We start from the raw sequence: 18,910 nt of genomic DNA, 5'->3' as shown, positions 1-18,910 counted from the left end.
GTATAACATTAAATAACTGAACAATCAAGGGTATTGTTCCCTGGATGTTGCACAGTGCAGAGACGATGCCTTTCAGTAGCCATGATGATCTATTTGACAAACAGGTACAAAGCTGTAGTCTATCAGCATGATTTCTTTTATTGGCATTTATGTAGTAGAAAGAACTGAAGATCAAGGTTACATAATCTTCAAAATTATCTGATAAGAGAAAAACCGTGACGCAGCATCTGAACCTGAATCTTCATTAAATTTACAGATGTGGCCATGAAACTGAAATTCTTCCAAAGTTTGCAGGGTCAGTCAAAGTTGACACATAAATGTCATTTGAGTGCATGGTGTTTTTAAGCACTTGATGCTGAATAGCTGTAACGTAAACACTGCATTTGCATAATTTTGTTTTCGTTTAGAAAGGGGCACCTTCCATATAGGAGGAGAATAAAGAATAATATAATATAATCAGTTATATCAACTATAATCAGTCTAACAAATCCCACAATCATAAGTAGTTGGTTCTTCGTATGGGGACCTCTGATTTCTGCCTTAAAGGAAACACACAGATACTGGCCTTTTAAATACATGCTAGGTAATTTATTAATAGCTAAATCAAAAATTGATTAAATGTTACAGGGATGCCCTTTGATGACACACAACAAAGGTGTATAATAACTAACATATTTTAGTTTAAGCATTTGGATTGAATTCCTATAGATTAATTTAAGCTTAATTTCACAGAGACCCTTTCGTGTTATTTCATCCATTTAATTTGTATTTCTGTAACGTCAAATTTTAGGTTACAAACATGGGAACTAAGCTGTTTATCAAAACTTACGTGCGCTGATCAATGTTAGCTTGGTTAGCCCCTCACAGTGCACTTCTCTTCTTAACACCTTTGAGCATCAGAATATCTAATACATGTGTTCAATAAAAAACACTGTACTACACTTCACAGCACTTGACACCAGCTGTAACTCAAAACACAGGACACCATGTCCATTGTAAACACAACACATATGTAGAGAATAATCCAATAATGTTCCAGCTCTTCATGGCTTCGATTATATAATCGCACCAATTCTCTCAGCAACCTTTGACTTGTCTTCCCCCCTGTAAAAAAATACACAAGACAGACAATGATTAAAGCATGAACCTGTTTGCTGCACCTGTCCAATCATAAATCTAGATATACATATATATTCTTGTCTCAGACATCACAGATTGTCACCTCTTTTCACACCTTTACTACCATCTTCCCCCCTCATGACGCCTTCCTGTTGTGTCAGAAATGCTTTTCTGCTTCAGTTATTCACTGTTGTCAAACAGTTTTGGAAACAGGGACTTGTATTTGTTCTTCTTGTTGTCTTGTTTTTAATATTGGTTCCTTATATGCTAAGGAGCTATTGGCATCCTGTGACTTTTGGTTTGTTATGTTGTAGATCTTATGAAGTCATTTTAATAAAATACATTTACCGTCCTAGATTCTCCACATCCTCTACGGTCTCCGGCAAGGGGACTCCACTCATCTCAGGCAACATTGTGACCAATGCACTGTAGACCACTGACATCACACCTGAAACACATGCAACACACTTTTTACTACAAGAGGTAAGTTTGAATTTTCCCTATGCATCATTTTAGAGAGTGAAGAGTTGAACACGGTGGCAGGTAGAGGAATTTACCATAAAGAAAAAGAGGCAACTCCTGCCAGACACTGGCCAGTCTGTAGAGCAGAAATGGGGCTGCAATTGCTCCAATGTCACTGGCTGATGAACACACTGACACACCCAAATTTCTGTGAGAAAGTGAAAAACAAATCAAGCTTAATCAAGTATGACACTCAGAATTTCTACTCCATTTATTTGTCTAATTTATATGTTGTTAATGTGAGGCTGGGATGACAGAATAAGCCTGACTTAAATGCTGACTAATTTTAAAATCAGGCTTAATTTTAACATTTATTGTTTGACTGAGACTTTGTTGTAGTTTTGCTGTAGTAACTGGCTGCTGTCTGCATCTTCCCAGGCATCTGTGGCTCCATATTTTTCTTTTCTTTTTGCTTTCCATTCATGGTAGATTTGCATAAAACGGTGCTGCCTTTTCCCTTTTGTGAGCAAGTCGATTATACATCTGAGCTTGTGTTCAGTGCAAACACCCCCGTCGCATTACTGAGTGATCCGCACAGAGTGACAATGGTTTTGGTTGTGTGGGTAGAACTGATAATAATGTGTAGTCTGAGTTTGTCCAATTCTGTACTTGTCAGTCTGACGTGCACATTGTTTATCATTTTTCACAGAACATAAAAAAACACATTTATGTCTACCAACACTTACCTCAGAACTGTTGGATACATCTCTGTGTTTGCGAAGTTGAGGGTCTCAAATCCAATGGCGACAGCAAGCCTCCCGATGATTGCAATTGACTTTCTTAACCAGGCAAAATCTGAAAGAAGGATAGAAGAGATAAAATGCAGAAGGAAGTAAAAGCATCATCACTCACACACCTACAATTGTTCAGAAATGCTCACAATCACATGCACCGTCAGCTGTACATACCCATGGAGATGAAGGGGACTGCGAGACAGGCAATGCCTCCAGTTAAGTTGGTGATGGCCATAAGTGAGCGTCGACCGACTCTGTCGACCAGCAGGTAGAAGATGAGGCCTGTGGGAAGCTCCACCACAGCAGAGATAAAGAAATCCAGGAAGAGGTTGTCGCCTGTGATCCCCAGCCGCAGGACCAGGCCTTGAAATACAACGGTGCTCGTAAACCTGGATGAGAGGAACCTTGGTTAATAATTTCAATAATTTGTAACACATCCTCCACAAACAATCAATATGGTATCATATAGTATCATGTAGAAGGAAATAACCCAATATAAAACCACACAAACTTGTATGAAACTGACTCACCAGGCATAAGTTAATATTACTGTGTTTCTTCTTATATTTGGTGTCCTAAACAAATCAGTGACGGATACAGGATTTATGTCTTTCTTATCCTCCAAATGAATTATCTGAAAAATATTATATTGAACAGTTACAGATTTGGTAAATTGGGTTTTCAGATCTGCATGTTATTTGGCACATTTTCTAAGATAAATAAAGATTTAAGCAGGAAACACAGTCTTTTGAAATATTGCCACACCTCTGAAATATTGTGTGGTAAAGATCTCCCGTTGCATTTTGCAATGTTCGCAGCAACCCTTGTAGCCTCTGTAGTTCTCTTTTGTGAGAACAGCCAACGGGGGGATTCAGGAACAATCCTTTAGAAACAAATACACATCTGTATTAGATTCAACATTAACACACAGATAAATAAAACTGGCATATATGAAGCACAGCATGTGTGTGTACCAGTGGTATGAGAGGAACAGGAAGCAGGGCAGACTCATGACCAGCTGCAGAGTCCTCCAGGAAGACTGGAAGTAAGCCAGACCAGGCAGGATGACCATGCCGATGGAGTAGAAAGTCCTACTCACCATGGACACAAATTTCCTGTTGTTTAATCCAAAGAACTCAATCACTATATAAAAGAAGAGAACATGTTTTAGCAGACGTACCAAGCATTTACATTTGTCAAAACACACGTAACTGACAGATGCAGGCTAGGAAATATTAGTATCAGGCAACATGACTGACGTCGGTAAATATTATATATGTAGTTTTCTTTTATGTGATATCTGGTGTTACCGAGTACATAGATGGCTGTCCATGCTCCTTTTCCAGAAAACCCTTGTAGAAATCGAAAAGTGAGCAGTAGAGGGTACCATGGCGACAGCATGACCCCTACACCTGAGATGCCAAGGCCGAGCATGGATGCAGTGAAACATGGCTTCCTACCAAACCTGTAAAAACACCAAGTATTATCAAACTAATCAAAAACTAACTACGAGGAGGGAACTATTGAGACTAAACAATGCATAACAAACCTGTCAGCCAGATAGCCAGTGACGAAAGCTCCAATAAAATATCCAAATGCCAGGAAAACTTGATTCAGATCAGCAAGCCAGGATTCCTCGCAGACCAATGAGAACTAAGAGGGGAATAAAATAAAGAGACATTAATTCAAAACTAAAACTAACCTTGGATAGTTATTAAGATGTTCGTTCAGGACAGTAATAAATCACTCAATTAAGGACCCAGAAAACCAAAACCAAAAAAGGAGGCCAAATTTACACACTTTGAAATTTTGTTTAAAAAACATTTCAAAGCTTTGCAGAACTTTGCGGACATAAGAAATGCAGCAAACTATTTCAATGGAAAGAGAAGAATTTTCTAAAATCTCATGATAACAAGGCTTTGTTTGTATTGCTTCTAGCTGTATGACAGGTCATGTAAACAGTAGCACATCACATGAAACATGTGACTTATGTAGTAAGTGAGTTTCCTCTTAAGTGATAAGTTAAAGGATAAAAGTCTAATCCAACAGCAGAAAAAGAGAATCATTTATAGAAAGTTTGTTTAAAGATAAATGATCTGTTCACATTATAAGATGATATTGTAACATTGTAAGGTTCAACCTGGAAGGAGGTGAAAAGAAAATGCACTTACCTCAGAAACAATGGTGCTGTGGCTCTTATCAAACACCCATCTGCTGTCACATGGCACCAACTGGGTTACATTAGAAGTTAGCAGCCAGTCATGTTCATTGCATTTGTTTTGGCTTTGGCTCCAGTCCACGTCAAACCTCTGACAGCGGCTGAAGGATCCTGTCTGTTCAGATCGGGGAACAGTGAATTCACGCACCTCAAGGTCTGTCCAGCCACATTCCTCCTGGAGCTCAGATCCAGCACTCCAACACCAGTGATCTGGAGTGTGTCCTAAGAAAACAATCCCTACAAGTACAAAAGCAAAGACTATCAATGGTAATGAACCAAGTGTAACAATCTTCTTCTGGAAAGGCCCAAAGTCTCCTATGTGCTCAATGAGTTTGTCTACATTTGTCATCTCTGCTGATTATCTGATGTCTGGCTTAAGATGCTGGGTCTGTAAAAGCAGCTCCACTCTGATGAATGTCTAAGAAGAGACGCCTCTATAACAACGCCGCAAAAAGTGGGACAGCAGTGTTGATCAAAGTCCTCCTTTCTTTCTTTACTAGTCATCCTTTCAAGGAATTGTGCAAGCAATTAATGAGCCCTGTATATAACACCATCCACACCATCCTTTCTACAGTCAGGAAAGGAAGTACACTTTCTCTTCAGAGGGCATTTTTGCCCCACAAGTTCTCCCTCTGTAGCACATAAGCATGTAAACCAGACTGTTAAATGGATTTTCATGAAATTTTGTTCAGGCATTTGTGGTACCCAGAGGAGAAATATGGCTTATGGCTCCCCTGACTTTTCCTCTAGCACCACCATGAGGTTAAAATTTGCGGTTTTGAGTGAAACGTCTTGACAACAGATGCCATTAAATTTGGTTACAGGCCTTCGATTTCTCCTCAGGAGAAATGGTAATAACTTTGCCGATCCTGACTTTTCTCTCTCGCTGGTCATCTGGTCATTTACATTTGTTCAACGTATCGATCATTAAACAAATGTTAGCATGCAAAAATGTGAAACTAAGATGGCGTACATGGTACATTTCATACCTGTGAAACATCATCATGTTAGAATTGTCACTGAATATGTTAGCATGCTGATATTAGCATTGCTGTGACTCTTAACCTTGTTATCTTTGAGCCCTGAATTCTTGGGTTTTGTAAATCAATAGTGTATGAACAATACTAGAAGCATTTACGCTAATACTCCTACGGCGAGCATCTACAGTGGCCCACTGGTGGCAGAAATCTCAGTAGTCGCACTTGCACCTAAATATTTAGCAGAGAGTATGTCTAAACATTGGCAGCATTTGTGGGCCCCCTGTTATATAATTTTAGTCATTTGCTACAAGATGTCTTTATATTTGTTTTATCATCAGTAATCATTAATTGAAATGGTTTTGGTTGCTAACCTGATAGCTCCAATGACAAGCAGAATGACACTTTCAATTTAAGTCAAAAATCTGTTCAGTATGATAATTCTTGTGTCCGCAGAGGAAAAATGTTAACATACTTTGCTTCACACACAACTTCAATCTATTGAAGTGCCTGGTAAAATTTGGACACTCACTAACCGTTTAGTCACTGGATGAAAAAAGTTAATTTTGCACCATGTAACCCAGAGTAGCTTGAGAAACGTAGAAGTTGTTTACACTTTGGGACTCTCACGAGTCAGAATGTAGCCTAATGTAAACATTAGCCAAAAATGGAACATTTCACAGAAACAGGATGAACTATAATCCAGGTGAAGTTTTCCTTTTCCAAAAATTCAAAATATGTTTGTCTAGAGTGATACAGTCTCTTTCCCTGTTCCTGGAACTAAATAGACAACCTTTCTGTCATGTGGTCTTCTCAGAAACTGAGCTACTTTGCTGTCTTTGTTTGACCTTAGGCAATGTGACATATGTGTACGTGCCAGTGCTTGTTGACCCATATGCAGAATATCCCCGGCACAAGACCGTTTAATCAGCATTTCCTGAAGTGACTGATATGACAGTAAGTTATTCCCTTCATCTCTGAGGAAATGCTTCAAGGTTTTCAGGTCTCCATGTAATCCTTCAACAGGAGTAAAAGCAGGACAAATTATTTTTCCACACGAAAAATATGAGCATAATTTGTCTAAGATAAACTTCCTTATCAAGTTAATTTAATACATAAGCCTGTTTTTTATAGATGTCACTGAACCCTTGTTACAAAGACAGAGTAGCTTGAGAAAACACTATGGGGCTCAGTTGTCAGAAGCACAGTAATGTACACATTAACCAAAAACGGAGCATTTCATAGAAACAACTAAAATCAAAGAGTGACTCAGTCTCTTCCCGTAGAACTGATTAGACAACCTGTCTGTTATGCGGTCGTCTGAGAAAGTCAGCCGCTTTGTTGTCTTTGGTAGACCTCAAATTGTGCGCAGACATGTCCCATGTCCCAATGTTACTCAAGCTTGAGGTCACGTGACTACAGCAGTACTTTGTACTTCCCTTCATTTGATGTTTTTGCATGTAATTTTATTCAATTCATATTCTTAATACACTTTTTTTTTATACCAACCTTTTGTATACCAAGCATGAGCATAAGAAAGTGTGGATTACTTAAGCTTCATCTTATCTCTGGAGCTGCAGTGTTTAGCCAATTAATCCATTAGTTGATCAACAAAAGACTAATTTGCAACAATTTTTCTTCTTCATTTAACCTTTATTTAAATCTCAAGGAATCTTTTAGGGCTTGCCCATTTTCAATGATGTCGAGAATACACTTGATCAACAGAACAGACAACACAAATAACTAATGGACAAACAAATGAGCAAACAACAGAATACATTTTAAAACAGGATCAAGATTCAAGAGCAGAGTTTGTAATCATGGTTTTATGGTTTTAAATTGACCTGTAGGGTCATTTGTGTTTTGACGTTGCCTTTCACTGCACTATAACTTTTATTCTTGTAATTTTATACCTTTCTTATTCTATTTGAGCTTGTCTTTATTTTCTATTGTGTTTTTCCCACATTTGGTGTTTGGCACACCAGACTTTAAGCATCAGACGATCACTAAATCGAGTGGAATAACAACTATAGGCCCAGTTTAATAGGGAGGTGACATATGATAATATAACAATAAGGGCTTTAACTGAGATTGATGTAGCATGTAACTGTATTTTAATAATTTATCTTTCATTTTGTGTCATTTTGTAAGAAAAAATGGTTGAAAATTTGGTGGTTTCCTTTTTCTATATTTTTAAACTGAATGTCTTTGGGTTTTAGACTGTTAGTCGGACAGAACAATATTTGGTGTCACATTGGACTGTGGGCATTTTCTGACATTTTATTGACAAAATATACAAAGCTTAGATTTGTTGCAGGGCCTTTGTATTAAATTCAGTTGTTGAGGGTCTGTCATTTAGTCTGACCTTATATATGTGTCAAGCTTGACGGTTACATCAGACTAAGTTAAACTGTCTACAATGTAAACCAATGATTTACTACCTGAAAATTACAGCCTCTACTGTTTAAGGCTATAGTTAGGGGCCATAGGACCATCTACGTACAGATTCATGTTTTAGTTTTAGTCATTCAGTCAGTTATTTAATCAAATTTGGTATAAAAGTAAATCTCAGTTTATATTAAAGTAACATTTTATTGGATATATTTATCATATTTGTTATCAACAAGTTGAAACCTTTCAGTTTGTTGCTTAAAGCTGATTATTCTAAACTGGTACAAGAAGTTTATTAGCTGGCAGTCCCTGATTCTGTTCTCTGATAAATAACCTGTGTTGTTGAATGCAGGAGTTTTATCGTCACTGTGCAGATAAAATGTCCTTCACTGAAGGTCTGTCTATGGGACTCTGGCAGCAGTGAGAGAACAGCACCTTCCCGTGTTCGTCCAAAACAAAGTCGCCTCCCAGCTGAAAAATACAGATGAAACAACGAATTATATGCAAATCTTAATGAACTTTCTGTGTCAGTGTAAAAACTAAAATGTCCATGAGATAAAATTTGTTTCACATTTAACAAAAAGAACAGCTAAAAAGTGATCAGTTAATGGAACATTTCAAAGTAATTCATTATTTATTTTATTGTGAATGAGCATTTTATCAGAGAAATACATTACTATCTGAACTCACATGTCCCTTTTGTACTTCACGTTCACATAGTTAAAAACATTTACATACATCCACCTCCCGTCACTATCCTATTTTCATTGTTTAAATGAATTTTATTGGAGAACAAGGACTTTCGATGCCTTGCACAAGGGCACATCAAGTCTGCCGTTTTTCTTTGTACTTGTAGCTGCGAGCATCATTTTACCTGAAACATGTCGTCTTGAATCGACGGAAGCCCTCTTGGAAACTCCATATTGTCCGCCACATATTCAGCATAGAGCAGCATGTTACTGAAGTTTAATACTTTCTTCAGAGACACCTCCAGGCCAAAGGCAGCATACATCTGAAACACCCAAAAGATTTAACCGCTAGCTTACCATCAGGAGGAGTGTGAAGTGTCTATTCTGTATTTTCGCCACCTTCCTATCAGGGTCCAACAGCATGTCGTACTGACAGCCAGTGTCCTGACGCCAGTGTAAAGCTCCTTCCTGACAGCCAAATGAAACGACCACCACCTCAGTTGAGTGTGCATCCAGGGTCCTCTGAAAAATAATGTCATGTACAGACATTAATTTTAATGTGATGTGTTTAAAAACTGAGATAAAGGATGATAATGGGGATGATAGATCCATAGATGTGATGGCATCTGGGAGAGAACATCCAGGGCTTAAAAGGAGAATTAAAACTTCCAAAGACAGCTTTGCAAACTACTGCATTTTTAAACAGTTTGAAGTTGATTTTAGGGATTGTCGTGTCACTTGAGAATAACATGTCACTGGTAACTTGGTTCAATTCATTTGCTTCCTCTCTGATAAGTTTCCTTGTAGCCAAAGAAGGAAAAAAACATCTGTTTTGTGATACTTAATGATGATACTGATTTTTACAGTTGGCATCTGTCTGTCCAAGTACTATACTTTACATTATACATTATTCTGTGTTTACCTGATTCTTCTCCAGATCTTTAAGATGGAGACGGCAGAGTAAACAGGAGAACTGACGGATTAACACCAGCAGGATCTTTTTACCTCTCCCAAGATACTTTCCTAATGTAACTCTCCTGCAAAACACACAGAGTGCGAAATAAGTAGCACCAATACAAAGTCTAGTGTTAAATGTGATTTGGGTGTGTATAAAGAAATGAATCAAACTTACTGTCCTGTTCTGACATCTATGAGAGATGTATCTGGTGAAATCCACTTTGACTGATGGTCCCCAGCCAGCATTTTAGCACTCAGTTGTAACTCATCATCCAAATGCTGCAGAAAGGCATCCCACTGCACCTGCATTACATCAGACACAGTCAGTAAAAACAAAACGCTCATGTTATGGCCCTGATCAGAATGTTTTTTTGAAAAGATCTGTTATGTCAGTAACTCACTTCTAGTTGCTGAAAGTCCTGCACAGCGTCCTGTAAAGCAGCAGAGCTGGAGAAGTCAAAAAATAAAGTTTTTAGTTTTTACGATTGTTACAGAACTTAGATATTTTCTGAATAAAATTAAATGAATGCAGGAGGGTTACTGTTGCATTATAAGGTGACTGTCTAAGTCCTGTTATCAGTTCACTCTCTAGTTTTTGGCATTAAAATTCACAATAAAATATACCAAAATATATTTGATGACCAGGGCCGACTATTCATCACAAGACTAACGTTCCAATTGTTTTTTCAATTCATTGAGTAATTGTTTGGTCTTTTAAATGCCAGAAAATAATTTTTTAAAATGCACAGTAGAATTTCTAATGTTATATCTAAAGGTATGATCAACAGTCCAAACCTAAAATTAATGATTTACTATCACAGTAGACAAAGAAAAACATCAAGTTATCGCAACTAAGAAGCTGTAACGAGGGAATGTTTAGTATTCATGACGATTAAATAAGATTCTTTGTTGATTTTCAGCCAACTTTGCATCATTACAATGTGGGTAGTTAATGCAAATGAACAGTTTTTCACTTTCCTCCGTGTCGCCTGCAGCCAGAGCTCCCTGCTCGTCATCCAGCTCGTTGTTGACATTTATAGGCTCAAGGTTCAATTGAATAAGTGTATTATTCAGTCAAACAACACCTTACCCACACAGTAATGGCACAAAGTAGCAAAGTATCCCTTCAATTTATAATTAATGAATGTTCTGTTGATTAACTCATTGATGAATAGACTAATTGTTTCAGCTCTAGCTCTTACTGGTTGGCTTTTCTCCATATGTCCTCTGCATCCTTTTTTCTCTTAACAGACAAACTGTGAAAGTACAGAAAATAGAAGTAAACAACTCATCTCTGCATATGCAAAAGTGCAAATCTGACTCTGTGGTGCTATTGAGCTCAAAATCTATTTGCTTTTTTATAATATAGTTTTATAATAGCAGTAAAATGATTAAAATCTTTTACAGCTTCATATAGTGTGGGTGTCGCTCATAACCTGCTGTACAAAGCTGCACCAGCTGCAATCAGACCCAACAGTGACTGTTTTTGCTCTATGCGGATTTTCTGCCTGATGAAATCCTGAAGAGAGACTGTGTGAGATACAGAAAATGAAGTTAGTGTTTAACAGTCTGTTTTGGCTTCATTCTTTATTTCTATTGATTGACAGGTGACTGTAAATCGCTTGCCAACTGCAGGACACTGTGCCTGCACGTCTATTTATATGTGAACTTGTCTGGCCACACAAAATGCTGCCTACCTTCTCTGCTCTCCTTTTTGGCGAGGTCCAGCAGAGCTTTTCCATTTTCAACGAAAGCTGTGAGAGCTTTCACACCAGAGGCCGCGGTCGGATCTGCTCTATCTGCCATTTTCAGTTTGAATGTGGTTCTGTAATCATTTCATAAGACCTGTAACTTCTTATCAGCACACTGGAGTGAAACGATCTCTGGTTTCTCTCGAAGTCCACTCTGGACACGTGGGCAAGCAAAAGACTTTCCGTTGAAGCTCGGTTTAAAGGGGCATTCCACTGGTTTCACACATGAAGGTTTACTGGACACTAGATCAGATCTCAGATCACATTTATTATAGACAGCGTAGAGGGCAGATAGTGAGTGTTTAAGAAGAAGCTATTGGTTGTATTATGGGAAATACAGGATCCAGTCCTTTTGGAGGTTGACCCATCCTTCAATGTTGCTTCAATTTTGACATTTTTTTAGCTCAATGAGTCCCCAACTTTTAAAAAATACAATATTATATTGCTAAAGTCATATATGACTTCTAACTTGTTTTAGCTTGGATTTTAGCTTTGCAAATTGTGAAAATGTATAGTTACATTCCACACTAACAGTATAAACTATGTACCAATCTTTATAATATATAGTTTTTTACTGACAGGAAAAGATGTAATATGTGTGTCATCCAAAGCTAATCAGACTGTGGTTCAGTGGTTTTAGAATGCCAGTAATCTTAACAACAGTAAATGTTCATTTTTGTCCTCCAAGGTGTTTGTGGAGCTGTTTTACCACCATCCACAATTATGGCATGTCCCAAGTCCACATTCCACACTAAATCTAACCAGGTTTTTGAGTTTGTTATGTGTAAATACAATGAAAATAGTTAGTATGCATGCAAAGAGCTTTGAGTGTGCTCAAGCATTTTTGAGTGGAAATGGGGAAGATGCTCACAGCAGTGTAGTAAAGTGGAAGTAAGTCGTGGGTAAAAACAGTTCCAGAAAGATCTTGGGGGGGGAAAAATCCCAGCAGTATTCAAATCTTAGGAGAAATATTTCTATTTATTTCTATTGTTAAGTTTAAATGGCTTTGTTCTAAAGTCCTAGTTTGATTGACTTTCCCCATTTGTTTACCTGCGTGGAAAAGTCATAAAACTATTTTGCTGTAGTCAGCATGCCGCCGGTACTGAAATGGCCCTTGTCTTAAATCTTGGCATATCAGGATCAGACACTTAACACAATGCCAGCATTTCTCTTTTTATTGCCATGAATCTCACACAAACCACATTTCTTATTCACAGTATTTGCAGGATTAATCAACTGACTCCATTTCCAAATCTCTCTCTTCTTGGTGTCCGTCCTCCTTGACTTCTTGGAGGTGTTCGCTGTTGCTCTCCTCTATGTGGTCCTCCTCTGCCTCCTGGACGCTCTCAGAGAGTTCTTGTGATTGGCTAATGCTTGTTTCTGTGGGTATAATATGAGAGATTGTGAAAGAAGTGGCGATCTCCTTCAGACGAGCCTGCTCAGACTTCAGTTTGGCCAGTTCCTTGGTCAGCGGAGTTTCGAGTGTTGGTGTGCTTGCGGGGGCACCGGAGGTGGGGGCTGCGGTATTCTGGACAGGTTGCTCATCTTTAGGGACTTCGGGGGTCTCCAGCTCCCCGGGTCCCTCTTTCTGCGTTGGCTCAGTAGTGTTGCTATCTGGTTGACCTGCAGCTCCCTCCACCTTCTCATAAAGACTCCTCCTCTCCTCTTGCAGTGCCCTGCACAGATTCTCAAGCTTCTGGTTCTTAATGGTGACAAGCTCGAACTCCTTCTCTTTGATTGTTTTCTGTAAAGGATTAAAATGCATGAAACATATTGTTTAAAGTAGGGAAATCTTTGTCTTTTTTATGTAAATATGCCTTCTGGTGGGTCTTACATTTATGGCTAACAATCAAATCCTTGTATTGGGCTATAAATGACTGAAGAAAAAATGGTTCTTACATCTGCCACCATCTCAATGAGGCTCTTGTTGCAGCCATCAAAGCGACTCTTCCATGATTGGCACTCTTTCTCTAGCTTTTTCATTTTCTTGGCCATCTACACAACAAAAAACCACACACATTAACAAAGTACGCAATCAAAGCTACTTCTAAAAATAGCTTTCACAATACAGCGTAGCATTATACAGTTAGTGTTAGCGTAAATCTCATGGGATATTTTTCTCCTACTCCAGCTTTTAGCATGTTTTTATTAGCAGATGAACTAAATATTATGACCAGTATCATGAAGCTGACTTCAAATATTCTGTGAAACCGCTCCTACTTTGTCCATGTCCTGTTTGAAGCTGCTGTAGACACTGTTACTCTTTGACACCGTGCCCTGGAATTCGTCAAACTTCTTGGAGTACATATCGAGCTGAGGAGAAATGGTGAGAAAAACATGAAACGTGCCTCACGAGAGTTAGGAAATAAGCCAGTGTTGCTCATGATGCCTTGTTACTGTACCTGGGTCTTCATATCGGTTTCTTGCTCCCTCATGACCTTTATTTGCACTTTAGACTCCGCTGTCTTTTTTATCAGCTGTGGAGTATTAAAATGTTCCATGAAAATGAGTATAAGGGGATTAGAATTGCAAATACATTATTAAAGCACTTGACAAATCTGATACACAAAACCTACAAGTTCTTTTTCCAGCTTGTGCCTCTCCTCTGCCTCCTTCAGCATCATGTTTGCCTGCGTGAGTTTGGTTTCCAGCAGCTTTTCTTTCAGGTCTCTGTGTTTGAAAACCTTTTCCAGGTTCTGGAAGACAATCAGGTGAATTTATGAGTTGTTTTTCACTCAGAAAGCTGTTTCAGATCTTGCTCGGGGAGCTTCACCTGCATAAAACATGAAACACTGCAACTAATAACTGTAAGACGTGGGTGCAAATAATTCATGTGTTTTAAACTGGCGCGGAGGCTCAATTGTGTGAGGCTTTAGTTCAGGTGGTGTCAGGGATGTTTGCATGGTGCTTGACTTTGTTCTGAACCCGTGTGTGTTCAGTAGGTGACAGGATCAATACCGCCTCTCGCTGGTCGTATTGTGAAATGAGTCCCTTCAGTTTCTCTGCCAGAGCGCTGTTCTCCTGGCACAGCTTGGTGTTGCGGCCGCTGTGTTCCTCGATTTGGGCCTGAATGTCACTCAGTGTCCCCTGGAAATGGGTGGTGATCTCTTTCCTCTTCAGGTCGTCCTCTCTGCACCTCTGCAAGGTCTCTTCCTGCATTTCAGGGATGTGTGTTAAAGCCCAAAACAGCCTTGTACATGATATATTTGCAGTTAGCAAAGGGACACAGAGCTAGGGTCGTCTTTAGCTTGTCCTCTTTGTACAATATGTACATTTCTCAGCTGTCCATGCAACAGTGAAATCTGTAAAGTTCTCTCAGTGGAAAAATAGCTGTGGTTAAACCCATTGTTTCTTTCTCACTTACAACTGAACAGCCAAACAGTCCAAAGTCTAGTGATTATGCAGCAAACACAGGAGAACCACTGACCTCTGTTAGTCTGAAGTTATTACAGCTGCAATACATGATTATTAACATTATTGATTAATCTGCTGATTATTTTCTTAATGAATAGTTTTGTGTATAGTAATATGTTGGAAAACTGCCAAAATGGTCTTTCGCAGTGCCCAAAAGCCGACATGATGTCTTCAGGTCGCTTATTTTGTTCGACTTGCAGTCAGAAATGAAAATATATTCAGTTTACCAGTAGACAAAAATGACTTAAATGATTAATTGTTAGCGATTAAATAGTCAATTTGCTAATTGATTGATCAAATAATTGTTTCAGCTCAAGACGTTATTCTTATAGTTGCTGTAGGAGTCTAAAACACATTTAGGTTTAAGGTCTGGAGAAATAATATATTAATATATAATAACATTTTGTTAAACCCTGTTATTACTTCACTCCTCAAACTACAAAGTGTTATGAATAACATCACATCAAGAGGGAAGCCACATTTTAATCAAAATAGTTGTTAATGTCTTATTTTCAATTATTTATTAATTTTTTTCCCCACAAAAATCAGCCTGATGAGCTGTAGTCAGTGTCTTTCTAAACTGTAGGATCTCCACTAAATTAGAAATGAGATTTGCTAGTTTAAACCACACATTTGCTTCACAAGAGTTGTGGGTGTGGTCAAATCCTGAGCTTTGACACAGTGGTTGATCTTTGGTGCCAGCTGATCACCTCCTGTAGAAGACGACACATGGCAACAACACCTGGCACCGAAAATTAACCAACAACAAATGGCAGTTTCTGTAGCTCCAATCAGAGACTCCGTTTAGTTTGGTTAAGGTGATTACTTATTCTTTAATAATACTACAGTACCTGCTTCCAGCACTGCAGGACAGGAGATGAGGTACCTTTAAGGTCTTGTTGTGCCTCTGCAGCTCTCGGCAGAGCCCCTCCAGCTTACTGCGAGCCAGCACGGCCCGGCTGTGCTCGCTCTGCAGCTGGTCCTTCTCCTTCATCACTTGGAGCAGCTTCTTCTGCAGAACCTTCAGCTGTTTCTGGTCACTGCGATGCTCCTCCAACTGCAAAAACACACAGAAAAATCCACCGCATTCCCTTAAGCATTAAGATGCACACCACTTCTTCTTTTCTCTTCCCAAATGTCTGGATTCATCCACTCACCAGCTCAGCGTGCTTCTTGATGATGGCTTCCAGTTTCTGTTCTGGTGTGTTGAGTTTGTTCAGGCTTTGCATCAGCAGCATGGCTTCCTTCCCTGAACGACCACATGGTGTTAAAACATCACACGTCAGTCAAGCCAGGTTTGAGCTGAACTCATTTTACTTACCCCAAAACATGAGGTGAATCAGATGCATCATAGGCCGACATGTAAATCTGAGGTTATTCATCAGAAAATATACAGAAGCTATTTTGGAGTATCTGCCTGAGATTATATGACCCTATACAGTGAAAAATCATTTTGGCAAACTATAAAAGGCATGTGGAAATACTATTTTACCTGCTCGTCTGTTGCAGATGGATGCACTTACATGCTCTATGGCTCTGCTTACACACCTATCAGTTTCAGTACAACTTGGACTTTTGCTGACTGAGCTGAATGAAACCCACCTCAGCTAAAATCAATAAAACATTTTGAAAAAAAACAAAACACCTAGATTTTTGAGCATCTTCTTCTCCAGTTTCTGGTCCTTGCGGGCGTCTGCCTGTTTGACGGCTGTGACCTCCTCTGCGTCCTCTGGCTCAGCGGGAATCTCGGCAGCCTGGTAGGTGCTAATGATGTCCTCCAGCTGCTGGGCCAGGTCCTCTGTCAGGTCAATGTGCCGATCCTCGGCTGGCGACGCCTCGGGACCCATGGGTGCAGGGCCGGTCTCCTGACAAGTCTCCATTATTCTGAACTGGTGTTGAAAGGGAAGCAATTTATGTAATGAACCAGAGGAATCATCCTGCCGTTGTTAATAGAAAGGAATCTCTCTTGACATACTCATTTTGTTCATCCTTGCTTTTTTAAGGCAGGTTTAGAATAATACTCATTCAAATTCTGAAATTCTGATTGCAAATTTCCAGCTGTATGAAAAACCTTTGCAATCTGCATCTTAAGTGCCATGACAGTGTGATAGCATGCACCAACACCTGAAACTGAAGCAGCTAAATGGAATTTAGTCGTCATTAATTGTATTGATTATACTTCATTTCATACTGTAACCTGAAGAGGACTAATAGAGCTAGACTGATAAGTCATCAGGACATATTGGCCAATATTAGTCTTCTGAGGATTAGAGCTGCAGCAATTAGCCAATTATTGGAAAGACGGAAAGTTGATCAGCAAATATTTAGTCATCTTTCAAGCAAAAAAATCTGGTTAAACCTTCTCATGTGAAGACGTGCTATTGGTGTATTCTTCGTGATAAGTAACATATCCTTGATCATATCTAAGGACATATCTGAATATTGTTGGCTTTTAGGACTTTTGGCCAGACAAACAAGCCGTTTGAAGACACCACGATGGACAGTGAGATTTTATAGCAGATGTTCTCAATATTGTCTGACTAAACATATGATTAACTGAGAAAATCATCAGCAGATTGATCAATAATGAGGTTTAATCACTACCTCCTTCAGCCACTACCACCGTGGCGTGTTTGAGCAACAGCTGTATATTCTGTATATTCTGAAGGAGCTCGAAGAGAAAACATTATGCTACTTTTAATAATTGTAGCTGCTGTACAGTATTTTGTTGGTCTTGACAGCATATTATGCTTTACTCATACAACAGGCAAATTTAGGAAGATGTCATCTTTTTTAACTAAAAAGTGATGTCACTTAAAGTGATAAAGCTTATTAGTGTAGCACAGTGATTGAAATGAAGTAATATGGCGGCTTAGTGGCTGTTTGTGTCTCTTGTGTTGCACAGACTTAGAAGCCAGAGCCTGTTTACGTGCATAAAATTAGTGCAGCCTTCACGCTGCCTGTGCTTTCACAAGCAGAGCACATGGCACCTGTTCCAGACCCCACAGGCTATTTTAGGAACTTCTTAATATGGGCAAGTTATTTATTTATTTCTAATCCACTCTTGTTGATGTCAATGTCAGTGGTTGTGCGTACAAAAGCTTCTTTTCCAGCTATAAAAAATATCAGTATTACATAAGTGACCCCATCTATATTCAATATTTTTAAAGGAGGCAGATCTCCAAATGGAAATTCAACTAAAAATAAATGGCTGTAGAAAAAAAACAGCATTATTGATTTCTTCACTGTCCAAGGAAACAAGAGTGGTGGTGCACAATCAGAAAAATAAATTTAAAAGTGTTGTTCTCTCTTAAACATAATGAATGTCTTCCCATTCTGTTAACAAATGTCACTGGCAAGTCTCAGTTGATTTAACTCCTCCTCATTATCAGCAACCTTGCCAAGCTTCACGAAGCCACCAAATTCAAACAAACAGTAATTATTAGTACCTTTAAGAATAAGAAGAGGTTTGGAAACCATCTCAAGCACAGAGTTTAAGGTTATTTTACGCTATTTAAGTGTAAATGTCTCTGAAGAAGCAGAGTAATGAGCAAGCAAGGGTCTTACCAGGACCAAGGGCCAGAGAGGGAAAAGAAAGAGTGTCGAGGGGCTTGGACAGGCTGCCACCACAGATACAACAGCTGTGATAAGACCACCTCAAAATAAACCAGAGGAGCACAGCTCACTCTGAGCAGAGAGAGGGAGGACAAGAGGTCCTGTATGTCTCTGTCCACAACACCCTACACACTAAATCAACCCATAGCCCTCCTGGGTGTAATCTAAGCAGAATTTTACCTCAGCGTGACACATAGTAACTGCATGTGTGAGCACAATCAAAATGCTTCATCATTTAAAGGTTATTCTGATAAGATCTCCAGCAGCCATTTTATGTGTTGCCTCTGCTGCTTTAAACTAATGCAGTTCTAATTTTATTTTAAGCTGGAATGCTGTTAACAGCCATATAATTATTCTAACAAATGGGCCTGACAGGCCTAGTCACTGAACAGGAGAGAAAAAAATTAACTGTCTCTCTGATTGGCCAGAATTAGAACAGACCTCCTCCCCAACCCAGAGAAGATAATGCACCCTAAGATTATTTCCTCACTTAATATATGCTTAACACATGCAGCATTTACTT

The 18,910-nt window shown here is 39.0% G+C and overlaps 3 protein-coding genes across 3 annotated transcripts; all 3 read right to left on the bottom strand.

Moving 5' to 3' along the window:
- Positions 1 to 1,055: 1,055 nt before the first annotated feature.
- Positions 1,056 to 4,942, bottom strand: slc22a3 (solute carrier family 22 member 3). The gene is made up of 11 exons (XM_070842444.1): positions 4,547 to 4,942; positions 3,925 to 4,028; positions 3,686 to 3,840; positions 3,350 to 3,518; positions 3,141 to 3,258; positions 2,906 to 3,009; positions 2,550 to 2,764; positions 2,328 to 2,436; positions 1,677 to 1,789; positions 1,468 to 1,567; positions 1,056 to 1,104 (listed from the first exon to the last, which is right to left on the bottom strand). The coding sequence occupies exons 1-11, from the start codon at positions 4,940 to 4,942 to the stop codon at positions 1,056 to 1,058; spliced, it is 1,632 nt and encodes a 543-aa protein (XP_070698545.1).
- A 3,037-nt stretch (positions 4,943 to 7,979) lies between these two features.
- Positions 7,980 to 11,464, bottom strand: LOC139211494 (prostamide/prostaglandin F synthase-like). Its single transcript, XM_070841686.1, has 9 exons — positions 11,305 to 11,464; positions 11,044 to 11,137; positions 10,810 to 10,863; positions 10,009 to 10,054; positions 9,783 to 9,910; positions 9,573 to 9,687; positions 9,050 to 9,172; positions 8,836 to 8,973; positions 7,980 to 8,432 (listed from the first exon to the last, which is right to left on the bottom strand). Exons 1-9 carry the CDS (start codon positions 11,411 to 11,413, stop codon positions 8,325 to 8,327), a joined length of 915 nt encoding a protein of 304 aa, XP_070697787.1. The 5' UTR covers positions 11,414 to 11,464; the 3' UTR covers positions 7,980 to 8,324.
- Positions 11,465 to 12,518: 1,054 nt separating this feature from the next.
- On the bottom strand, positions 12,519 to 18,493 carry txlnbb (taxilin beta b). The gene is made up of 10 exons (XM_070841684.1): positions 18,340 to 18,493; positions 16,418 to 16,661; positions 15,930 to 16,021; positions 15,659 to 15,829; positions 14,317 to 14,511; positions 13,935 to 14,054; positions 13,761 to 13,835; positions 13,579 to 13,671; positions 13,258 to 13,353; positions 12,519 to 13,102 (listed from the first exon to the last, which is right to left on the bottom strand). The coding sequence occupies exons 2-10, from the start codon at positions 16,650 to 16,652 to the stop codon at positions 12,587 to 12,589; spliced, it is 1,593 nt and encodes a 530-aa protein (XP_070697785.1). The 5' UTR covers positions 16,653 to 16,661; positions 18,340 to 18,493; the 3' UTR covers positions 12,519 to 12,586.
- Positions 18,494 to 18,910: the final 417 nt, after the last annotated feature.

The sequence above is a fragment of the Pempheris klunzingeri genome, chromosome 13 (genome assembly GCF_042242105.1).
Source record: "Pempheris klunzingeri isolate RE-2024b chromosome 13, fPemKlu1.hap1, whole genome shotgun sequence".
In the NCBI taxonomy this organism is placed as follows: domain Eukaryota; kingdom Metazoa; phylum Chordata; class Actinopteri; order Acropomatiformes; family Pempheridae; genus Pempheris; species Pempheris klunzingeri.
The sequence above is the reverse complement of the archived record's forward strand: the minus strand, read 5'-3'. Positions and strand labels throughout refer to the sequence as shown.

Excerpts from the sequence above, each read along its gene's own strand:
- slc22a3 (XM_070842444.1), bottom strand. The coding sequence starts at position 4,942 with ATGACAAATGTAGACAAACTCATTGAGCACATAGGAGACTTTGGGCCT. Across the intron at positions 3,841-3,924 it reads ACTGGCTATCTGGCTGACAG|GTTTGGTAGGAAGCCATGTT; the intron begins GTTTGTTATGCA and ends GTGTTTTTACAG. Across the intron at positions 3,519-3,685 it reads GACAGCCATCTATGTACTCG|TGATTGAGTTCTTTGGATTA; the intron begins GTAACACCAGAT and ends TCTTTTATATAG.
- LOC139211494 (XM_070841686.1), bottom strand. The coding sequence starts at position 11,413 with ATGGCAGATAGAGCAGATCCGACCGCGGCCTCTGGTGTGAAAGCTCTC. Across the intron at positions 9,688-9,782 it reads ATAGATGTCAGAACAGGACA|GAGAGTTACATTAGGAAAGT; the intron begins GTAAGTTTGATT and ends TGTGTTTTGCAG. Across the intron at positions 8,433-8,835 it reads TTCAAGACGACATGTTTCAG|CTGGGAGGCGACTTTGTTTT; the intron begins GTAAAATGATGC and ends TGTATTTTTCAG.
- txlnbb (XM_070841684.1), bottom strand. The coding sequence starts at position 16,652 with ATGGAGACTTGTCAGGAGACCGGCCCTGCACCCATGGGTCCCGAGGCG. Across the intron at positions 14,512-15,658 it reads GGCACAACAAGACCTTAAAG|GAAGAGACCTTGCAGAGGTG; the intron begins GTACCTCATCTC and ends CCTGAAATGCAG. Across the intron at positions 13,836-13,934 it reads ACAAGCTGGAAAAAGAACTT|CTGATAAAAAAGACAGCGGA; the intron begins GTAGGTTTTGTG and ends AATACTCCACAG.